We start from the raw sequence: 22667 nt of genomic DNA, 5'->3' as shown, positions 1-22667 counted from the left end.
TTTCCAGCTTAGTATTTCCTAAATGTCCTAATGGACGTTTCCTGGGGAGGTGGTGGAGTCACCATCACTGGAGGTGTTTAGGAAGAGACTGGATGGGGTGCTTGGTGCCATGGTTGAGTTGATTAGATGGTGTTGGGTGATAGGTTGGACTTAATGGTCTTGAAGGTCTCTTCCAACCTGGTCTATTCTATTCTATTCTATTCTATTCTATTCTATTCTATTCTATTCTATTCTATTCTATTCTATTCTATTCTATTCTATTCCATTCCATTCCATTCCATTCCATTCCATTCCATTCCATTCCATTCCATTCCATTCTCCAACTTAATCCCCCTGCTGGGGGGGTTCCGAGCCCAAGCACCACCACTCACCGAGGTGTCTTCAGAGCAGGACGCGATGATGTTCTCAATGAAGGGATTCCACTTGATGTCCAGCACATTGCCCTGGTGACCACAAACTTTGGGGTAGTTTGGTTCGATCCGGCCTGTCTATAATGTAGAACACAGCAAACAGACAGCACAAAAGAGAGAAACCAAAGAAAACAGAGTGAGGAAGTTGAGCGCTTTAAGGGCTGCTGGAGCCTTGTTCTGGGAGTGAGCTCCAGAGGTTCTCCTTGGAATGGAGTTTTTTTTTTGGCTGGAGAAGGTGTCAGAATGAGGCAGGGATTGGTCTCACCCCATCAGTTTCCCCCAGGATCCATGTATGAAAAGGGTTTCTACAAACACAGCCCCTCGGGGCTGTCCACCCCCAGGGAGGCTGGGGTCAGAGTGGCTGGAGAGCAGCCAGGCAGAGAGGTACCTGGGGGTACTGGTTGATAGTAGGCTGAACATGAGCCTGCAGTGTGCCCAGGTGGCCAAGAAGGCCAAGGGCATCCTGGCCTGCATCAGGAGCAGTGTGGCCAGCAGGGGCAGGGAGGTCATTCTGCCCCTGGACTCAGCACTGGTTAGGCCACACCTTGAGTTCTGTGTCCAGTTCTGGGCCGCTCAGTTTAGGAAAGATGTTGGGCTGCTGGAAGGGGTACCAGTGCTGTGTGGACATGGTGCTGAGGGACGTGGTTTGGTGACGACCAGGGTCATGGTGGACTTGATAGAGTAGGTTTAATGGTTGGCAAGGTCCCTCTGAAAGTGACTAAATGAGAAGCCATGGGCATGGATTCCTGATTTCCTTGACATTGTTATTGCTTTTATTGGGCTCCTTCTCCTCTTTCAGGTGTCCTGGGCATGAGCATAACCCACCACTGCTCTAACACAGGGGCATCATGGCAGCTCCTGTGTGCTGGCTGCCTTCACCTAATTTTGATCCAAACTCTTCTTTTTTGGGGGGCCAGAAACAACCCTTACTAACTACCAAGCCCTGGCCCAGACTATCCAGGGCAGCGGTGGAGTCCCCATCCCTGGTGGGGTTTCAAAGCTGTGTAGGTGTGGTGCTGAGGAACATGGTTTAGTGTTGGCCTGGCAGTGCTGGGTTAACAGTTTGACTTGATGATCTTGAAGGTCTTTTGCAACCCAAATGATTCTATGATAGTGCACAGCACCCAGCACAACCTCCTTTTGTGGTTCCCATCTCAGAGGGGATGCAGGATGCTCCTGTACCTTGCGGGGTGCCTCTGTGAGCAGCCGCCCCACTGCCCTTCCCTCCCTTGGGTTCCAGGACACTCCAGGAAGCTCCTGCACCTTGCAGGATGCCTCTCTGAGCAGCCACCCCACCACCTTTCCCTCCCCTGCTCTGTCTCCTCGCTGCAGCCTGGAGCTGGTGGCACGCTTTGGAGCGTGCAACCTAACTAGGTCAGCTTGACACAGCCACTAAATATTTCATAGCCCTTCCAGCGCTGACCTTCTAACGTATCGAGCTCCTGGCTCCATTTAACAGGAACAAAGGAACGTGCTGAGGGGAACACGCCGAGGTTCCACTACCCACAGCTCAAGGCAACGGCCAGGAGTCCTCTGGACAGCCAGATCAGGCCCAGGGGCTCGCCCCATGACATCACTGCTGGATTGATGTATAGGAATTAATTTGCTCCCAGCAAGATGCAGCTGCTAATCATAGAACAGTTTGCGTTGGAAGAGACCTTTAAGAGCACCAAGCCCAACCCTTACCCCAGCACTGCCAGGTCAACACTAAACCATGGCCCCCAGCACCACATCTACACAGCACTGGTACCCCTCCAGGGATGGGGACTCCACCACTACCCTGGTCACTACCAGACCATGTCCCTCAGCACCCCATCTACACAGCTCTGAAACCCCCTTCAGGGATGGGGACTCCACCACTACCCTGGCCACTACCAAACCATGTCCCTCAGCACCACATCTACACAGCTCTGAAACCCCTTCCAGGGATGGGGACTCCACCCCTACCCTGGTCACTACCAACCCATGGCCCTCAGCACCACATCTACACAGCACTGGTACCCCTCCAGGGATGGGGACTCCACCACTACCCTGGTCACTACCAGACCATGTCCCTCAGCACCCCATCTACACAGCTCTGAAACCCCCTCCAGGGATGGGGACTCCACCACTACCCTGGTCACTACCAGACCATGTCCCTCAGCACCCCATCTACACAGCTCTGAAACCCCCTTCAGGGATGGGGACTCCACCACTACCCTGGTCGCTACCAAACCATGTCTCTCAGCACCACATCTACACAGCACTGGTACCCCTCCAGGGATAGGGACTCCACCACTGCCCTGGGCAGCTTGTGCCAGTCCTTGGCAACCCTTAAGGGGATGACTTTTTCCCTAAGGTCCAAACTAAACATTGATTCTTTTTAGTTCTGCTTTCAGTACTAGCCAGTGACCCTCCTGTGAGGTAATGGGATGCAAAGCAGAGCTTTGCTGGTTATTACAGTAAGTGTGCCAGCAGACACTGCATCCTCAAGCAGCTCAGATTATTGAGCTTCCCCTCTATTTGCATATTTGCATTAGCATGATGTCATTACCATGCTGTCTAGAGCAGAAATCCATCCAGCAGCTGTTAAATCCCCAGCGGATGGACCTCTTAGCGGCAGCAGTTAACATGCAACCACTTCAGTTCTGAGCAACCAGCTGAGTGATTTCCTCTGCAAAGCAGATTTGATGGGTTTTGTCCAAATCCATTAGGCTTTTGAGAGGACAAGACTGAGTTTGGTTAAAATCATGGAACTGTTTTGGTTGGAAAAGAGCTTTAAGATCGTTGAACCCACCCATTACCCTGGCACTGCTGGGTCTCCACTAAGCCATGGCCCTCAGCACCACATCTGCAGGGCTTTGAAGCCCCTCCAGGGATGGGGACTCCACCACTGCCCTGGGCACCACTAAGCCATGTCCCTCAGCACCACATCTCCAGGGCTTTGAAGCTCCTCCAGGGATGGGGACTCCACCACTGCCCTGGGCACTACTAAGCCATGTCCCTCAGCACCACATCTCCAGGGCTTTGAAGCTCCTCCAGGGATGGGGACTTCACCACTGCCCTGGGCACCACTAAGCCATGTCCCTCAGCACCACATCTCCAGGGCTTTGAAGCCCCTCCAGGGATGGGGACTCCACCACTGCCCTGGGCACCACTGAGCCATGTCCCTCAGCACCACATCTCCAGGGCTTTGAAAACCCCTCCAGGGATGGGGACTCCACCACTGCCCTGGGCAGCCTGGTCTGGGGCTTCATAGTTACTAAGGATAGTTTCTACACAAGAAATGAAGAGTTTGGGTTAAAATTAAGTAGGAGCTATCATGGTGCCCTTGTACAAGAGCAGTGGTGGGTTGTGCCCAGGACACCTGAAAGAGAAGAAGTAGCCCAAAAAAGGCAATAAAAAAGACATTGGATCTGAAAAACCAGGAATTCATCCCCATAGCTTCCCATTTAGTCACTTTTAGAGGCACCTTGCCAGCAGCCATGCATTAAGCCGTGGTGAATCCTAATCACTGGATCTCTGACCTCTGGCTAAGGGCAGCTTGGTGACCCAGATAGCATCCCATCAGCAAGAGCAGGCTGCACTGTGGCTCTTCAAGCTCCACAGCTCCAAGGTTTTCCATAGCAGTGCTCAGGAAGGAGCAAATCCTCCAGCAACCTCAGCCCCTCAAAGCTGGAGCCCTGCTTTGCTGGAGCAACTGGGAGGAAGTTAATTATCACAGAATTGGTTCATTTGGAGAGGACCTCAAAGCTCATTGAGTCCAACCCATAGCCTAGGACCACCACAGCCATTAAACCATGTCCCAAAGTGCCATTTGTATTATCACAGAATCAACCAGGTTGGAAAAGACCTCAGAGATCATCAAGTCCAACCTAATAGCTCACACCTACCACCTCCTGACAACTAAACCACGGCTCCAAGTGCCACATCCAAGACTTTTTTGAACGCCTATGTGCAGGACAAAATCAAAACAACCAAACAAAATAGGACAATGAATGTTTAAAGCTGGTTTGATTCAGTTATTTTGTTGCTTGGTGACTGAGCTGGATGTCTTCTCCTGGGAATGGTTGGAGCAGCAGCAAGGGGAGAGAGAGAGGGAGAGAGACACCAGCAGCCTGCAGAGCCCAGGAGGGATATTCACATAGCTGCAAGAGGCTGGGCTGCCCCAGAAAGAACAGCAGCATCCTCCCTGGCAGGAGCAAAGCCTTTTTATTCTTAGAAGCACCACTTTTAAGCACTCTAAGTCATCAAAGCATTGCTCTGAGCTGGGCTATCAGAGTTCACCTCAGTGAACCTCTTGGCCCTCATCAGATTGAAGGGATGGGAAGCCTCTCCGCTCAGAGCCTCTCAGCAGCACAAGCTTCAGGCTCCTGACAGCAGGGCTCCACATTTGCTTTACAGCCAAGCAGCAGGGAAGCATTTCAATAAATATTTCACAAACCTTGGACACACAATCCCAGAGCATTCCCAGATCCTCACGTTTCCTAGGCAGCTCTGATAAGTGCGGTGGAAACCCTCGTTCAGCACTGCTCCTAAACCAGGTGTGGGAGCACAGACTGGCTGGGCTGGGGAGGGACACTTACAGGTTTTCCAGGTCAGGTTGAGGTTGGACATTAGGAAAAAATTCTTTGCTGGAAGAGTGGTGAGTTGCTGGAACAGGCTGCCCAGGGAGGTGGTGGAGTCACCATCCCTGGAGGGGTTCAAGAGAGCTGTGGCCATGGCACCATGGGCACCTTTCCAGTTCAGGTGGTTTTGGCCTCTGAGCAACCTGCTCTAGTTGCCCACCGTGGTGGTGGGTTGATGGTCAGACTCAGAAGTCTTTTCCAATTGAGACAATTCTATGATCTTCGACTAGAGCAGGTTGCTCAGAGGCCAAAACCACCTGAACTGGAATGGTTCCAGGCTTCAAATGGTTCCAGGGATGGGGCAATCACACCAAGAGAATCGTACAGAAATGAGAGCATCACCCACTCAGCATCAATCCCAGACTTGCCCCTGGGTGAGAAACACCTCCTGAGGAAGGAGGAGCCACCACCAGCCCTAGGAGTCTGGCAGGCCACCTGTCCCCACCCAGCAGCATCCCCCAGATGCTCCCTGATGCCTGATTAGCATTTAGAGAGGGATGGGGGAAGCACTGCTGGAGCCACAGAGGATTTAGAGGGTTTCCCAGGAAATCCTTGAGTACACACAAGTCTCCAGTGGCTGAGATTAAGAGTAAACACATTTGCTGCTGTCTTCAAAAGAAAGGCTCTCCTGCTCAAGAGCCAGCAAGGAGGAAATGACACACATCTCCCTGACCTGGGGCAGATCTCCGGTTGATGGCAGTACAAGGGAAGGTCGCTGCAGGTTAACAGGCCTTCATTAGGAACCAAGTCAAGCAGAACCAGAATAGGCAAGAGAGCAATTGGACAAATCCCTGGCAGGGACCCAGAAAACCCCTTGACCTGGTCTTTTAAGGTCCCTTCCAATCCAAGCCCTGCTATGGTTCTGTGAGATGCTGGGCTAAACATCTGCTCAAGGACCCTGTGCATCTCCACAGGAACCAGCCTAAGGGAGGAGGAAGCAAGAGGAGGAGGGCTCCAGGCACAGGTGAGCATCACATCTGCACCAGGAGCTACAGAAAGAGAGAGGGATGAGAGCTTGAACCAAAGGCTCACCAGGTAGTGGAGGTGCTGCAGCAAGAGACAGCCCTTGTTACATCAGCCAACTGTGCAGCTGCACAAACAATTCCCTACAGAAATTCCAGAAGCCCAGCATGGACTGGGTTGGAAGGGACCTCTGGAGATCACCCAGTCCAAGCCCACTACTAAAGCAGGGCACCCACAGCAGCTTGCCCAGGGTCACGATGCCCAGGGGGATTTGGAAGCTCTGCAGGGGAGACTCCACAACTTTTCTGGGCAGCCTGCTCCAGGGCTCCAGCACCCTCACAACAAAGAATTTTCTCCTCCTGTTCATGTGGAACCTCCTGGCTTCCAGTTTGTGCTCGTTGCCCCTTGTCCTGTCACTGGGCAATACTGACAACAGTCTGGCTCCATCCTCTTGCCTCCCACCCTCTACCTCTTGCTGAGCACTGAGCAGATCCCCTCTCAGGCTGCTCTTCCCCAGCCTCAACAGCCCCAGGGCTCTCAGCCTTTCCGCTACGCTGGACCCAGGGAGCCCTGTGGTCCCACACCCCACGGAGCTACTCCCACAGCATCCTTTCACAAGCAATTTGCACAGATCAAACCCCCAGAGCTTTACTGGGAGAAGTCTCTCCTCTGCTCCATAGAAGCAGTAGCCAAGGCTCAGGCTGGTTAATTAAAAAGACAAAAGCCCGTCTAATGTCCCTGGCAAATTGGATTAGGGACACTAAAAATAAATGCCTGTTTCTCGGTCACAAAAAGCCCTTCTCCCGCAGCCGGGACGCATTTTCTCTCTCTTTTAACCGGCAGAGGGGGCAAAGCCCAGCGCCGGCTTCCCCGGGCTCTGCTGCAAGCAGCAGCTGTGGAACCGTGGAATCGTTTGGCTTGGAAAAGTCCTTTAAGATCATCGAGTCCAACCCTTCCCTAACTCTACCAAGGCTGAGGCTAAAGCACGGCCCTCAGCACCACATCCCTGAAGCTTTGAAACACCTCCAGGGACTGGGATTCAGCCACCTCCCTGGGCAGCCTGTGCCAGGCTTTGAGAACCTTTTCAGTGAAAGAATTCATTCCTAATATCCAACCTAAACCTCCCCTGGTGCAAATTCAGGCCATTTCCTCCTGCCATATCTCGTGTTCCTTGGGAGAAGAGACCAACCCCCACCTCACCCCAAACTCCTTTCAGGGAGCTGCAGAGAGCCGGAAAGTCTCTCCCCAGCTTCCTTTTCTCCAGGTTGAACAACCCCAGCTCCCTCAGATGCTCCTCACCAGACCTTTTCTCCAGGTTGAATACCCCCAGCTCCCTCAGATGCTCCTCACCAGACCTTTTCTCCAGACTGAATACCCCCAGCTCCCTCAGATGTTCCCCACCAGACCTTTTCTCCAGACCCTACATCAGCTTCACTGCCCTTCTCTAGACCTGCTCCTCCACCTCAATGTCTTTCTTGGTGTGAGAGTCCCAAAACTGGACCCAAGATTTGAGGTATGGCCTCACCAGTGCCCAGTGCAGGGGGACAACCCCTGCCCTGCTCCTGCTGGCCACACATTTCAGATCCAAGCCAGAATGCTGGTGGCTTTCTTGGCCACCTGGGCACACCTTGGCTCATCTTCAGCCAGCTGCTGACCAGCACCCCCAGGTCTTTCTCTGCTGGTCAGTTTCCAGCCACTCTGCCCCCAGCCCAGAGCATTCATGGGGCTGGTGTGAGCACTCTGCCCCCAGCCCAGAGCATTCATGGGGCTGGTGTGAGCACTCTGCCCCCAGCACTTGGATTTTCTGAATTAATAGGGTGATATTTTCTCCTCCCCAGCTCCTGTTGGCCCAAAGACCCACCTTTTGCAACCTCTTGCCCTCCTCTGACCCACCACCACCACCACCACCTCTCAGGCCAGGGTTAAAATTCTGTGCTGACACTTTTCACTCCAGGTACTTCAAGCCAGCCAGAACCCAGCTCTGGGCTTCCCACAGCCTCTCTCCTGTTATCCCCTTGATAAATGTAGGGAGATGAGGTCCTGCTTCAGCGTGGAACAGTCATGCTGAACCATCAGCCTGTTGGTTTTTTTCAGGTCTTTGTGTTTTCTGGCCAGCTCTAGGTTAAAGAAAACATCTCCTGAAGACTAACATCAGAGAGAGGAAAGATCACACAGACCCAAAGAGTCTCCTGTGGCCTGAGTTTCAAGGTAGAACAGCTCCAAGGATGTGAAAATTGGTTCAGAGCACAGAGAAAAAGAGGCAGGGGGGAATGTGTGTTGTTTTTTTCCCCTTTTCCCTGCAGAAAACCTCTCCATGCTTTGAAGCACAGCAGCTCTGAGAAGGAAATCATCCCTGCGACGAGCTTTGCCCATTCTCTGCTCAGGCTCGACCAGGAGGTGTCCCCACAGAGAAGAGGCAAGCACAGGAGGTCTCTTGGGTTATGCCACGAGCACAAAGGTACAGCAGATGCCACCAGGGCCTTGGGTCAAGAAAAAGCATCCTCAAGCCAGGGGCAGGCAGCCTACTCCTCTCGTCTGCCAGCTGCCATCCTGGCACTGGGACATCCACAGGGGTTGCTGCCACAGACAGGGGATGGTGGCAGTGCTCCTTCTCACACAGGGCCTGCTGCTCTGTCACAGCCCTTTGTGCTGGGTGACAAAGGGACAGGCAACACCTGCACGTGGTTCCCTGCAGCACGACTCAGGCTTTGCCCAACTCCTGTCCCCGTCCCCTTCTCCCCAGGGCTGCCAAGGGGCTTTGGGATCTCACAGAGTCACAGATTGGTTTGGGTGGGAAGAGACCTTTCAAGGTCATCCAGTCCAACCCCTCTGCAGTTCACAGGGACACCTGAAACTAGAGCAGGCTGCTCAGAGCTACAAACAACCTGAGCTGCAATGGCTCCAGGCATGGGGCAGCTCCCAGCTCTCTGGGGAACTTGGGACAGGGTCTCAGCACCCCCAGTGTCAAACGTTTCTTCCTTCTTTCCAGCCTGAATCTCCCACTTTTAGTTCAAACCATCACTCCTTGTCCTGTCATAAGAGGCCCTGAAAAAGTCCTCCTCATCTTTCTTCTCAGCCTCTTTAAGCACTGAAAGGCCACCCAAATGTCTCCCCAGAGCCTTCTCTTCTCCAGGCTGAACAATCCCAACTCTCAGCTTGTCCTCCCAGCATTGCTGTGGCTTCCTCTGGTCCTGCTCCAACAGGTCCATGTCTCTCCTGTGCTGAGGAGTCCAGAGCTGGACCCAGTTCTCCATGGGGATTAGCAAGGGGTCTGACACCTCCATGGGCTGCTTCTGCTCCAGGCAGGTGTGTTCAGACCCCCATGGCAGCAGAAAGGGTTATCAGTGTCCCATGGGGACACAGAGTCACCTGCAAGCTCCCCAGTCACCTGCAAGATCCCCAAGAGCTCCCTGATGCTCTACACAGCAGGGTGCACCCCATCCATCACCCAGAGCAAGGCAGACTTGCCCCCAGTGGGGTGAAGGACCTCCCCCATCTCAGCCCCACACCATGGCCACAGCAGCTCGAGCAGTTCACACACAACCAGTCACAGCCACAACGAGAAAGAACTTTGGGCTTCAGCTTCCTACATGTAAACAGAGACTCTCCTTTCCTGCCCAGGGCTTCCTCCAGGCAGATAACATTGTCCAGCTGTGGAAAACAGTCTCTCTTTATCCCCTGGAGAAACAAAATCCCTCTGGTTGCAGTGCAAGCCATGCCAGCCACCCTCCTCCTGCAAAGGCTTCCCTAAAGGGAGGCCTTCAGCACCCCAGCAAGGACCATCACCATCTCCATCACCATCACCAGGGGAGGATGGAGGAGCAGCATGCAGCCATTCTCCACCTTTCCCTCCTACAGAGCCTTGAAGAAGTGGTTGACATCCCCTCCCAGTTTTGGCGACCCCAGCACTAGAAGGACATCAAATCATTGGAGTGGGTCCAGAGGAGGCCACAAAGATGATCAGAGGGCTGGAGCAACTTCCCCCATGGGGACAGGCTGAGAGAGTTGGGGCTGTTCAGCCTGGAGAAAAAGAAGGCTGCAGGGAGACCTTAGAGCAGCCTTCCAGTACCTGAAGGGGGCTACAGGAGATCTGTGGAGGAACCTTTTACAAGGGCTTGTAGTGATAGGATGAGAGGGTGTGGATGGAAGCTTGAGGGGGGGAGATTTAGACTGGAGATTAGGAATCAATTCATTCCAGTGAGAGCAGTGAGACACTGGAACAAGTTGCCCAGGGAGGTTGTGGCTGCCTCCTCCCTGGAGGTGTTCAAGGCCAGGCTGGACGAGGCCTTGAGCAACCTGGGCTGGTGGAAGGTGTCCCTGCCCATGGCAGGGGGGGTTGGAATTGGATGATCTTGAAGGTCCCTTCCAACCCAAACCATTCTATGACAATGATGATGATGACAATGGTGATGATGATGACAATGACAATGATGATGATGGTGATGATTCCATCATGAGATGAAGACAGGAGGAAGCAGCATTTCTGCTGCGCAGGCAGAGGAACATATGGCTGGATGGATGCAAACACATCACCAGTCAGAGCATGAAGCAGAGGGGGCTGGGGTGAAAGTCTCTGAGTGGAACAGAGGGAAGGAAGAAGAAAAAAAAGGGGGGGGGGGAGGGGAAGAAAAGGGGGAAAAGAAAAATGAAATGAAGGTTGGCAGCAAATCAAATGCTGAGCAGATCTGCAGTATCTAGGTTACCTTAATTATGTTCAGCTAAATATGGATGCCAATTAATTAGAGGGCTGCTGATCTCCAAGAGAAAATGAGTTTGTTCTTAATGAGCTAATCAACCCCTATTAAAAAAAAAAAAGAATTAATGAAATAATCATCATAATGAAATTAAGAGGTTGTCCAAAGGGGTGTGCAGCCACTTGACATGGGGAGCCAAGGTCCCCTCCAACAGGGGTTTCCTAGGTGAAGCTTGCCTGAGGATGATCCCTTTGGAACAGGTTGGAAACAGCATCCTGCTCCCTCTGCTTGCAGCTAGGAGCAGGCAGATTGGGGGGAAAAAATACTAGAAAAGGATAATTTCCTGGCAAGATTGGGTTAAAAGCTCAGGGTTTAGAGTGAGGTGCAAGTGGAGTGTGGATGGGCATCCACCCAGCTTGGGAGAGAGGCAGAGGTGTGGCTGGAGCCTTCCAAGTGTTGAGACACAGCTCCTGGTTTCACGAATATTAATAAGAGTCAAGCTGTGAGCTGCAATTAAAGCCCTGATTAGAATTTCCTCCATCTGTAGCTGATTCTGCTCCCCAGATCCAGACAAGATGGGGAAAACATCTATGAGGAATGCCAGAGCTTGGAGGGGAGCCCTCCTCCCTCCCAAATGTCCTAGTGTCCCCTCTTGGTTGGAAATCCCAGTGGGTTTGACTCGGTGACTTTGCTGCCCAGAAGACTGAGAGGCAACCAACTTCTCCCCGTGCATGTAGTGTGTCTTCACATGTGGTGGCTTCTCATGTGGTCTCTGAAAGCTTGGTCAACCCCTGGAACAGGCTGCTCGAGGAGGTGGTTGAATCATCATAGGATCATAGACTCACCCAGGTTGGGAGGGACATCTAAAGGTCATCTAGTCCAACCCCCCTGCAGTCAGCAGGGACATCTTCTACTAGATCAGGTTGCCCAGAGCCTTGTCAAGCCTCACCTTGAATATCTCCAGGGATGGGCCCTCAACCACCAAACTGGGCAACCCATTCCAGTGCCCAACCATCCTCATTGTAAAGAACTTGTTCCTAACATCCAGTCTACATCTGCTCTTCTCTAACTCCAAACCATTGCCTCTCATCCTGGCACTGCAGGCCTCTGCAAACAGCCTCTCTCCAGCCTTCTTGTCAGCCCCTTTCAGGTACTGGAAGGTTGCTATTAGGTCTTCCCAGAGCCTTCTCTTCCCCAGCTCCCTCAGCCTGCCCCCATAGCAGAGGTGTTCCAAGCCCCTGATCATTTTCATGGCTCCTCTGGATTCAGTCCATCAGGTCCATGCCCTTCCTGTATTGAGGGCTCCAGAGCTGGATGCAGCACTCCAGGTGCACTCTTACCAGAGCAGAGCAGAGTGGCAGGATCCCCTCTCTTGATGTGCTGGAGCTATATAAAAGCTGTGTAGATGTGGTACTGAGGGACATGGTTTCCATGGTGGTGCTGGGTTAATGGTTGGACTTAATGATCATAAAGGTCTTTTCCATCTTAAATGATTCTGTGATTGGTAGATGGTGTGTCTTCAAGTTATATGGGGTAAGTTCATCCTCAAAGCAACCAAGTGCAGCTCCTCCAGTGTCAAAAATGCTCCTAAAAATGAGGAGCATGGGGCAGCAAGTGACAGGACAAGAGGAAATGGCTTCAGGTTGCACCAGGGGAGGTTTAGGTTGGACAAGTGCAACAATTTCTTCCCTGCTGCCCAAGAGCTGTGGGGCGAGAGCAGGATGCCCTGGGCTGGGATGCTGGTCCCAGCTTGGAGCTGCTGGTCCACACACTGGAGCAGTTAAAGGAGAGCAGCAGCTTCAGAGCAGCTGTGGTACCTCGCCACGGTGTCCTGCTCTCAGGTTTCAAGAGGAAAGCAAAGCAAAGGAGATATTTATTTCATGGTCAAGGTCATTGCTGCCCAGTTTTGCCTCCATGAGCTACAGCTCTGCGTTCGCTGAGAGCTGAGCCAGCAGCCATGGCTGCTCAGCAAGCCTGGTCCCAGGGGGCAGCTTCTGAAGCATCAGCTGGATTTGAGGGCTTTTAAAGTTGCATGAGCAGGAGATGGGAGGATTCACGTGGGCACTCATGCAAAGAGCTGGGGAACATCTGAGCTGGGGAAGGGAAAGCAGAGTGTGGTGGGGAGAAAGCATCTGTGCTGCGAAGAGGGGTGGTAGTGCAGAGGTCATAGAATCATGGAATGTCAGGATGGGAGGGACCACAAGGATCAGCTGGTCCAACCTTTCTTGGCAAAAGCCCTGTCTAGACAAGCTGGCCCGGCTCCTGTCCAGCTTGAGCCTTGAGTGTCCAATGCTGGGGAGGAAGGATATGTGATGCAAACAGGAGTGGTGGTGCAGAGGTCACAGAAACATGGAATCATGGAATGCCAAGTTGGAAGGGACCACAAGGATCATCTGGTCCAACCTTTCTTGGCAAAAGCCCTGTCCAGACAAGCTGGCCTGGCTCCCGTCCAGCTGAACCTTCAGACTGTCCAATGCTGGGAACTGCACCCTTCCCTGGGGAGGTTATTCCAATGGCTGATTGTCCTTTGGAACAGTTTACTCTTTTGTCCCATAGGAATCTCCCCAGGAGTAGCTTGAACCCATCACCCCTCATCTTTTCCATGGGACTCCTTGCCAAAAAGGAGTCACCACCTTCTTTGTAACCCACCTTAAGTGATGGAACATAGAATCATAGAATCCTAGAATCAACAGGGTTGGAAAAGACCTCAAAGATCATCCAGTCCAACCTGTCACCCAACACCTCATGACTACTATACCGTGGCACCAAGTGCCACCTTCAGTCCCCTCTTGAACACCTCCAGGGATGGTGACTCCACCACCTCCCTGGGCAGCACACCCCAATGGCTAACAACTCTCTCTGGGAAGAACTTTCTCCTCACCTCCAGCCTAAACCTCCCCTGGCACAGCTTGAGACGGTGTCCTCTTGTTCTGGTGCTGGTTGCCTGGGAGAAGAGACCAACTCCCTCCTGGCTACAGCCTCCCTTCAGGTAGCTGTAGACAGCAGTAAGGTCACCCCTGAGCCTCCTCTTCTCCAGGCTAAACAACCCCAGCTCCCTCAGCCTCTCCTCACAGGGCTGTGCTCAAGGCCTCTCCCCAGCCTCATTGCCCTCCTCTGGACACGTTCAAGTCTCTCAATGTCCGTCTTAAACCGAGTGGCCCAGAACTGGACACAGCTGCCTCTTGTTCTATCACTAACTACCTATGAGAAGAGACCAGCACCAATCTCTCCACAACTTCCTTCCAGGTAGTCGTGGAGAGCAATGAGGTTGCTGTAGCACAGCACATCCAAGCCCCGTAGCCCCAAAGTGCCACGAGCTGCAACCCAGCCCACGCCGGCAGGAAGGAGGGAGCCCGCACCCCCGCGGCCGGGGGGCAGCCCGGGGCCGGAGCCGGCTGGGGCGGGGGCCGAGCGCTCACCTGCTGGATGGGGATGACGAGGAAGGAGCCGCCGCCGGCGCTCTCGGTGACGATGGCCAGGAAGCGCGCGTTGACGGCGCAGAAGTGGTTGTCGTGGACGTTCTTGGTGATGGGGATGCCGTCGAAGCAGTGCTCCCGGCTGGCCACCTTCCCGTAGACGTTCCGGAACTTGGAGCTGCGGTACTGCGGGCGCCATGACATCTGCGGGCAGACACAGCCGGCTGAGCCTTCCCGAGCGCCCCCGGACCCAGCCCAGCGGGGGAAAGCTGCTGGGAGGGGAAGGGAGCTCGGAGATCATAGTAATAGCAGTATCACTCAGGGTTGGAAGGGACCACAAGGATCATCCAGTCCCAACCCCCCTGCCATGGGCAGGGACACCCCACCCTAGATCAGGCTGCCCAGAGCCTCATCCAGCCTGGGCTTAAACACCTCCAGGGACGGGGCCCCAACCACCTCTCATGGTGAAGAACTTCCTCCTCACATCCAGCCTGAATCTGCCCACCTCCAGCTTCATTCCATTCCCCCTAGTCCTATCACTACCTGAGATCCTGAGCAGTCCCTCCCCAGACTTCTTGTGGCCCCCTTCAGATCCTGGAAGGCCACAATTAGGTCACCTCAGAGCTTTCTTTTCTCCAGACTGAACAGCCCCAACTCCTTCAGTCTGTCCTCGTAGGAGAGGTGCTCCAGCCCTCTGCTCATCCTCGTGGCCCTTCTCTGGACACCTTCCAGCAGGTCCATATCCCTCTTGTACCAGGGGCTCTAGAACTGGATGCAGTACTCCATCCAGGTGGGGTCTCACCAGAGCTGAGTAGAGGGGGAGGATCACCTCCCTTGACCTGCTGGCCAAGGATTGCTGAATCCAGCTGCACGCCTGCGGCTCACTGTCCCATCCCTACCGCTGAGCTCCTACCACTAAACCATCTCTGGAGAAGAGAAGACTGAGAGGGGATTTGATCAATGTCTATCAGTATCTGAGGGCTGAGGGTCAGAAGGGAGGGGACAGGCTCTGCTCAGTTGCACCCTGTGATAGGACAAGGGGTAATGGATATAAAGCACAGCACATGAGGAGAGCTTCTGCACTGTGAGGGTCACGGAGCAGTGGAGCAGGCTGCCCAGAGAGGTTGTGGAGTCTCCTTCTCTGGAGACTTTCAAGACCTATCTGGATGTGTTCCTGTGTGACCTGTGCTGGATTCTATAGTCCTGTCCTGGCAGGGGCGGGTTGGACTAGATGATCTATGATTCTATGATCTTCAGAGGTCCCTTCCAACCCTTAACATCCTATGATCCTATGTCCCTCAGCACCACATCCAAACAGCTTACAAACACCTCCAGGGCAGCACCTCACTGGGCAGCCTGTTCCAGTGCCTGAGAGACCCTTTCTGGGAAGAAATTTTTCCTAATTTCCAGCCTGAACCTCCCCTGGCACAGCTTGAAGCCCTTTCCTCTTCTCCTGTCACTTCCTGCAGTGCAGGAGCAGGGAAGTCATTGTGCCTCTGGACTCAGCACTGGTTAGACAGCACTTTGAGTCCTGTGTCCAGTTCTGGGCCCCTCAGTTTAAGAAGGACATTGAGCCTCTTGAACGTGTCCAGAGGAGGGCAATGAGGCTGGGGAGAGGCCTTGAGCACAGCCTCTGAGGCTGAGGGAGCTGGGGTTGTTTAGCCTGGAGAAGAGGAGGCTCAGGGGAGACCTCATTGCTCTCTATAACTACCTGAAGGGAGGTTGTAGCCAGGTGGGGGTTGGTCTTTTCTCCCAGGCAACCAGCACCAGAACAAGAGGACACAGTCTCAAGCTGTGCCAGGGGAGGTTTAGGCTGGATGTTAGGAAGAAGCTCTTCACAGAAAGAGAGATTGGCCATTGGGATGTGCTGCCCAGGGAGGTGGTGGAGTCCCCATCCCTGGAGGTGTTCAGGAGGGGATTGGAGGTGGCACTTGGTGCCATGGTTTAGTAGTCATGAGGTGTTGGGTGTCAGGTTGGACTTGATGATCTCTGAGGTCTTTTCCAACCTTATAGATGCTATGATTCTATGATTTGTGGCCTCCTCTGGCCCTGCTGCAACAGTCCCATGTCCTTGGGAAGACGGGAGATGCCTCCTTGGTGCGAGGCACAACTCACCAACGGCATTAAAAGGTTGTCCACTGTTGCATCATTTAAGCTGATCTCCTTTTGAGCATGAAGTGCTCATCTGGAAGAAGCAGTGCTGCCACTTTGTGTGCACATGACAAATGAATTATGGCTTTTAATGTGATGACTTGGAAATGGCTTGGTCTAGACCACGTGAAAGAATCATCAGGGCGGAACAAGAGCACTTAGGCAGGGCTGGAGCATCGGAGAGCTGGTGCGTGGTGTGCTCAGCTGTCTCAGCTTATTTTAGACTCTCAGAATCACAGAATCACAGGATCACTTTGGTTGGAAGAGATCTCTAAAATCACCAAATCCAACTGTTAACCCAGCACTGCCAGGTCACCGTCAAACCCTGTTCCTCGGCACCACTACTCCATGGCTTTGAAACCCCCTCCAGGAATGGGGACTCCACCACTGCTCTGGGCAGGCCTTAACAACCCTTTCCATGCAGAAATTGTTCCTCATGTCCAGCCTAAACCTCCCCTGGGGCAGCCTGAAGTTGTAGCTCATCACTCTATCACCTGTTCCTTGGGAGAATATACTGACCCCCACCCTCTGGATGGTGATGGTTTAGACTAAAAGAGAGAGACTCAGACTGCAGAGAAGGGACACTGAGGGTTGTTAGAGCCTGGCCCAGGTTACCCAGAGAGGTGCTAGATGCCCCGTCCCTGGAACCATTGCAGGTCAGGTTGTTTGGGACTCTGAGCAACCTGCTCTAGTTGCAGACCCTGCTGACTGCTGAGAGCTTGGACTACATGACCCTGAAAAGCTCTTTCCCACCTTCTGGGATTCTATGATGTGAGCAGATCCCATTTCCACCCAGCACATCCCAACCCCCAGGGGCATTTCCCATCCCACCTACACGGGGAGGATGCACAGCAGCATCGGGACTGGAGGAGATGATGCTGTCAGCAACTCCTGGGCTGCAAGGAAAAAGGAACACAGATCCTTGAGGATCTAACCCAAACCATGAGCAGAGAGACATTTTTTTGGCTGGAATGGTTTCTGGAAAAATGCAGCCTCAGGTCCAACAAAGCTCTGGGAATCTTTCCCAAACCTACCCGAGCAGGGCATGGAAAATCACCCCAGCCACAGCCTGAGGAGTGGCTTTCACCAGCTCCACTCCAGCTTACAGCTCCCTTTCTCTGAACAGATGAGCTCTCAGCCCAAAGTACTTTCCCCCCTCCCCCCCCCTTTTTTTTTTTGTAATTACATTAATAAAGTACAGAAATAGGTTTGGTTCCTTTTTTAAGCTCTCCATTTGCTTTGTTACCCCAGGATTTGGCTCTCCTGTCTGCCATCCCCGTGCTTCAACTTCAGACCTACTGGAGAAATAATCCCCAGATTCTCCCAAAATTGCTTAATCCTTCTCCCTCTAAACCTTTTGGGTGCCTCACAGGGTATCTCCCTGCAGGAGGAATCCCATGGGTTCCCTGCAAGGAGGTTGGACCCAGGTGGAGGTTGATGGTCATGTGGTGACAGGTTGGACTTGATGATCTTTGAGGTCTCTTCCAACCTTAGGAATACTGAATACTGGATTGATCTTTTCTCCCAAGGATCAATTGACAGGACAAGAGGAAATGACCTGAAGTTGCCCCAAGGGAGGTTTAGGTTGGATATTACCAGTGAATGCATGTCCAGGTAGCCAAGAAGGCCACCAGCATCCTGGCTTGGAGCAGAAAGAGTGTGGCCAGCAGGGCCAGGGCAGCATTGTCCCCCTGGACTCAGCATACCTTGAGTCCTGGGTTCAGTTTTGGTCCCCTCACTCCAAGAAGGACATTGAGGGGCTGGAGCAGGTCCAGAGAAGAGTAACAAAGCTGCTGAAGGGGTCTGGAGAGCAGGGCTGGTGAGGAGTATCTGAGGGACCTGGGGGTGTTTAGTCTGGAGAAAAGGAGGCTGAGGGGAGACCTCATTGCTCTCTCCAGCTCCCTGAAAAGGGGTTGGAGCCAGGTAGATGTTAACCTCTTGCCCCTGGTAAGAAGTGACAGGACAAGAGGAAATGCCCTCATGCGGTAGCAGAGGAGGTTTAGGTTGGACAGTAGAAGAAATTTCTTGACTGAAAGGGTTCTCAAACCCTGGAACAGGCTCCCCAGGGAGGTGGCTGAATCCCTGTGCCTGGAAGGGTTACAAAGCTGCAGAGATGTGGTGCTGAGGGCCATGGTTTAGCAGCAGCCTTGGTAGAGTTAGAGAACAGTCGGACTCAATGGTCTTAAAGGTCTTTTCCAAGCAAAACAATTCTCTGATCCTATGACACCCTTCCAGAAACTCCTCCTGCCACATGGGGGGGAGCAGGAATGGATCTCCCACTATTCTCTGCATCCAGAAATGGAGTTTAGTGAGCCACTTCCAACCAAAGCACCAACCAAAGCACCAACCAAAGCAACCAGGAGGTGTGGGTTCACCCTTCATATGGATCCTCAGGTGTGTGCTGTGGACACTCCCTACCCTCCACAGTCCCCAGACTCCAGGACCTCAACGCTTCCCTCTCTCTCTCTCTCTCTTGTTCCTTCCTCCTCTCCCTGTTTTATTCTTTCCCAAAGCAGTGGGCAAGTCTCCAGGCAGTTCCCACCAGGCTGGGAGGAAGCAATAATCACAAGTGCCTGTTTAGCTGGAGGAATCCAGAGTTTCTTTCCTTTCACTTCAGTCAGTATTTCCTTTTGACATCACCCCGAGGCCCTGGGGGGATGCAGACAGCCCAGAAGTGCTGTGAGAATCCCTGGCAAGGGGGCTCTGGGCTGCCCAGAGCAGGCATTGTGCAGCAGGCGGATCCCAGACAATCCTTTTCCTGCAGATTTCTGAGTTTGGCAGCTGGAGGAGGCTTTCCCCTGCCAGAAATAACTCCCTGTGCCACGTGGGAGAGCTGGGGGACGGTGGGGGGGGGGCTTCCTGGGGGTCCACCAGCCTTTGGGCTGGGTGTGGGAGGAGTGGGGAGAAGCAGCTGATGGGGCAGTTTGATAGGGGGGGATTTGGGGGTGAAAAGTAATAAGGAGAGGAGAGGAGAGGAGAGGAGAGGAGAGGAGAGGAGAGGAGAGGAGAGGAGAGGAGAGGAGAGGAGAGGAGAGGAGAGGAGAGGAGAGGAGAGGAGAGGAGAGGAGAGGAGAGGAGAGGAGAGGAGAGGAGAGGAGAGGAGAGGAGAGGAGAGGAGAGGAGAGGAGAGGAGAGGAGAGGAGAGGAGAGGAGAGGAGAGGAGAGGAGAGGAGAGGAGAGGAGAGGAGAGGAGAGGAGAGGAGAGGAGAGGAGAGGAGAGGAGAGGAGAGGAGAGGAGAGGAGAGGAGAGGAGAGGAGAGGAGAGGAGAGGAGAGGAGAGGAGAGGAGAGGAGAGGAGAGGAGAGGAGAGGAGAGGAGAGGAGAGGAGAGGAGAGGAGAGGAGAGGAGAGGAGAGGAGAGGAGAGGAGAGGAGAGGAGAGGAGAGGAGAGGAGAGGAGAGGAGAGGAGAGGAGAAGAATTGATTTTGTTGGAAGAGACTTCCAAAGTCATTGAGTCCAACCATCAACCTAAGGCCACCATGGTCATTAAACCATGACACCAATGCCATGTCCACAGGTTTCTGGAACACCTCCAGGGATGGTGACTCCACCACCTCCCTGGGCAGCCTGTTCCAATGCCTGATCACACTTTAAGGAATGAAATTTTTCCTCATGTTCAACCTAAAGCTCCCCTGGTACAATTTCAGTCCATTTCCTCTCATTCTATCACCTGATACTAGGGAGAAGAGACCAACTCCACCTCATGCCAACCTCCTTTCAGGGAGTTGTAGAGAGCACAGTTTCAAACAGGAAATACTTTTGCTGCCTACATTTGTTAAGCATGAGGAAGAGTGTGGCCAGCAGGTCCAGGGAAGCTTCCTCTGCTCTGCCCAAGGGAGGCCATATCTGGAGTTCTGGGCTCCCCAGTTCCAGAGAGACAGGGAACTACTGAAGAGGCTCTGAAGATGCTGAGGGGCCTGGAGCATCCCTGTGAGAAGGAAAGGCTGAGAGCCCTGGGGCTGTTGAGCCTGGAGAAGAGCAGCCTGAGAGGGGATCTGCTCAGTGCTCGTCAAGAGCTGAAGGGTGGGGGGCAAGAGGATGGGGACAGACTCTTCTCAGTGGTGCTCAGTGACAGGACAAGGGGCATCAGGCACAAACTGGAACCAAGGAGGTTCCACCTGAACAGGAGGAGAAATTTCTTTGGTGTGAAGGTGCTGGAGCCCTGGAGCAGGCTGCCCAGGGAGGTTGTGGAGTCTCCTTCTCTGGAGAGCTTCCAACTCCTCCTGGCCATTGTGATCCTGGGCAAGCTGCTGTGGGTGCCCCTGCTTTAGCAGGGGGGGTTGGACAGAGTAATCTCCAGAGGTCCTTTCCAACCTACCCCACTGGGATTCAGGGGTTCTGTGATCTTCCCTCCATGTGCTGCTTTGCAGAGCCTGTTGCTCCCCGGGGTTTCCGGGCTCAGAGGGGACACTCTGGACAAACATCCGATTTCCTGCCTGAGCCAGGGCAAGCTTTTGAAGCTGAGGAGGGGCTGGAGAGGAGGAGGGATGCTGGAGAGGAAGGAGGAGGTTGGAGAGGAGTGGGGATGCTGGAGAGGAGGGGGGAGGCTGGAGAGGAGCAGGGATGCTGGAGAGGAGGGGGGAGGCTGGAGAGGAGCAGGGATGCTGGAGAGGAAGGAGGAGGCTGGAGAGGAGCAGGCATTCTGGGATGCTTCTGACCCTGGTGGGATTGCATTTCAGCATCCCCCTCCAGCAGTGAGATTTTGCAGGTGGTACTGACATTTCCCAGTCAGGGAGGAAAAGAGCCCTTCCCCAGAGGATTTCAACTTAAGAGAGACAAAGCAGGAGAGGAAAGGCTGCAAAAAGCCACCAGCCATTGTCCCATGCTAACCTTTCTGCCCTGTGCTTCCTTCTGGGGGGATGGGGCTGGTGGCTGGGGGGCTTTGCAGTGGTGTTTGCCTGTGGAGACACCCAGCACCCCTGCAAGTTGTTACCCAGGGTATTTTGCAGTCCTGCAACACAGAGTTGGGTTGTATGAAACTTGCTTTTCCTGAGTAATTCCCAACATCCTGCTGACCCTAATGTACAGTTTTATTCTTCCCATCCCCTCACTCTCAAGGGCTCAGAGGAATTAATGATAAGAAAATCTCCTTGATGTATTGGAGGCATTTCCATCCATCCCCAGAAGCCAATGAATGTGCCACCATTTCCAAGGCTCAGTCTAGTTCTGCATTAGTTTTGGACTCCTTCTTCCCTTCTTGTAGCTTGAGAGGAGCTTCCATGAGAAAGGAGAAGAAGATGAAGTGCTTTGAAACACTGGGAGTGGCTTGAAGCTTGAGAGGGGGAGATTTAGACTGGAGATTAGGAAGAAATTCCTTACAGTGAGAGTGGGGAGGCACTGGAGCAGGTAGCCCAAAGAATTTGTGGATGCTCCCTCCCTGGAGGTGTTCAAGGCTAGGTTGGATGAGGACTTGAGCAACCTGGGCTAGGGGGAGGTGTCCCTGCCCACGGCAAGGGGGCTGGAACTGGATAGAATAGAAATAGAAATAGAAATAGAAATAGAAATAGAAATAGAAATAGAAATAGAAATAGAAATAGAAATAGAAATAGAAATAGAAATAGAAATAGAAATAGAAATAGAAATAGAAATAGAAATAGAAATAGAAATAGAAATAGAAATAGAAATAGAAATAGAAATAGGAAGAGGTTCAGAGAGGAGAGGAGAGGTTCAGAGAGGAGAGGTTCAGAGAGGAGAGGTTCGGAGAGGAGAGGAGAGGAGAGGTTCGGAGAGGAGAGGTTCGGAGAGGTTCGGAGAGGTTCGGAGAGGTTCGGAGAGGAGAGGAGAGGAGAGGAGAGGAGAGGAGAGGAGAATTAACCAGGTTGGAAGAGACCTTTGAGATCATCCAGTCCAACCTATCACCCAACACCATCTAATCAACTAAACCATGGCACCAAGCACCCCAGCCAGTCTCTTCCTAAACACCTCCAGGGATGGTGACTCCACCACCTCCCTGAGCAGCACATCCCAATGGCTAACAACTCTCTCTGGGAAGAACTTCTTCCTCCAGCCTAAACCTCCCCTGGCACACCTTGAGACTGTGTCCTCTTGTTCTGGTGCTGGTTGTCTGGGAGAAGAGACCAACCCCAGGTCCCTTCCAACCCATTCTGTGATTCAATGAAATGAAGCAATAAAACAAATCACAGCCCTAATCAGGATCTCCAGCACCAACCTCCAACCTCATCTAACAAGAAGGGGCAGAGAAATTCATGGCCCTTCTGTGGCTCATTGCAATGATTTCCTTATTTAATCACTTGAGGTGAGAACACAGAGCAGAAATCCCAAGCTGGAGGCTGGAAATAAGAGTCATAGAATGATTTAGGTTGGAAAAGACCTGAGGGAGCTGGGGTTGTTTGGCCTGAAGAAGAGGAGGCTCAGGGGAGACCTTACTGCTGTCCACAACTACCTGAAGGGAGGTTGTAGGCAGGAG

At 53.0% G+C, this 22667-nt stretch overlaps 1 protein-coding gene across 1 annotated transcript in view; it reads right to left on the bottom strand.

Annotated features, from left to right (window-relative positions):
- Nucleotides 1–22667, bottom strand: part of CORO2B (coronin 2B) — a 56519-nt gene that overhangs the window by 10751 nt on the left and 23101 nt on the right. The window contains exons 4-5 of the mRNA XM_068143558.1: nt 14094–14294; nt 372–488 (exon numbers count right to left, since the gene is read on the bottom strand). Coding sequence (XP_067999659.1) covers nt 372–488; nt 14094–14294 — 318 coding nt within the window. The remainder of the gene's footprint in view (nt 1–371; nt 489–14093; nt 14295–22667) is intronic.

This window comes from Melanerpes formicivorus, unplaced genomic scaffold, assembly GCF_026170545.1.
Source record: "Melanerpes formicivorus ecotype bairdi unplaced genomic scaffold, bMelFor1.0.p_v2 SCAF_10, whole genome shotgun sequence".
NCBI classification, from domain to species: domain Eukaryota; kingdom Metazoa; phylum Chordata; class Aves; order Piciformes; family Picidae; genus Melanerpes; species Melanerpes formicivorus.
This window is presented reverse-complemented; position numbering and strand designations above follow the sequence as displayed.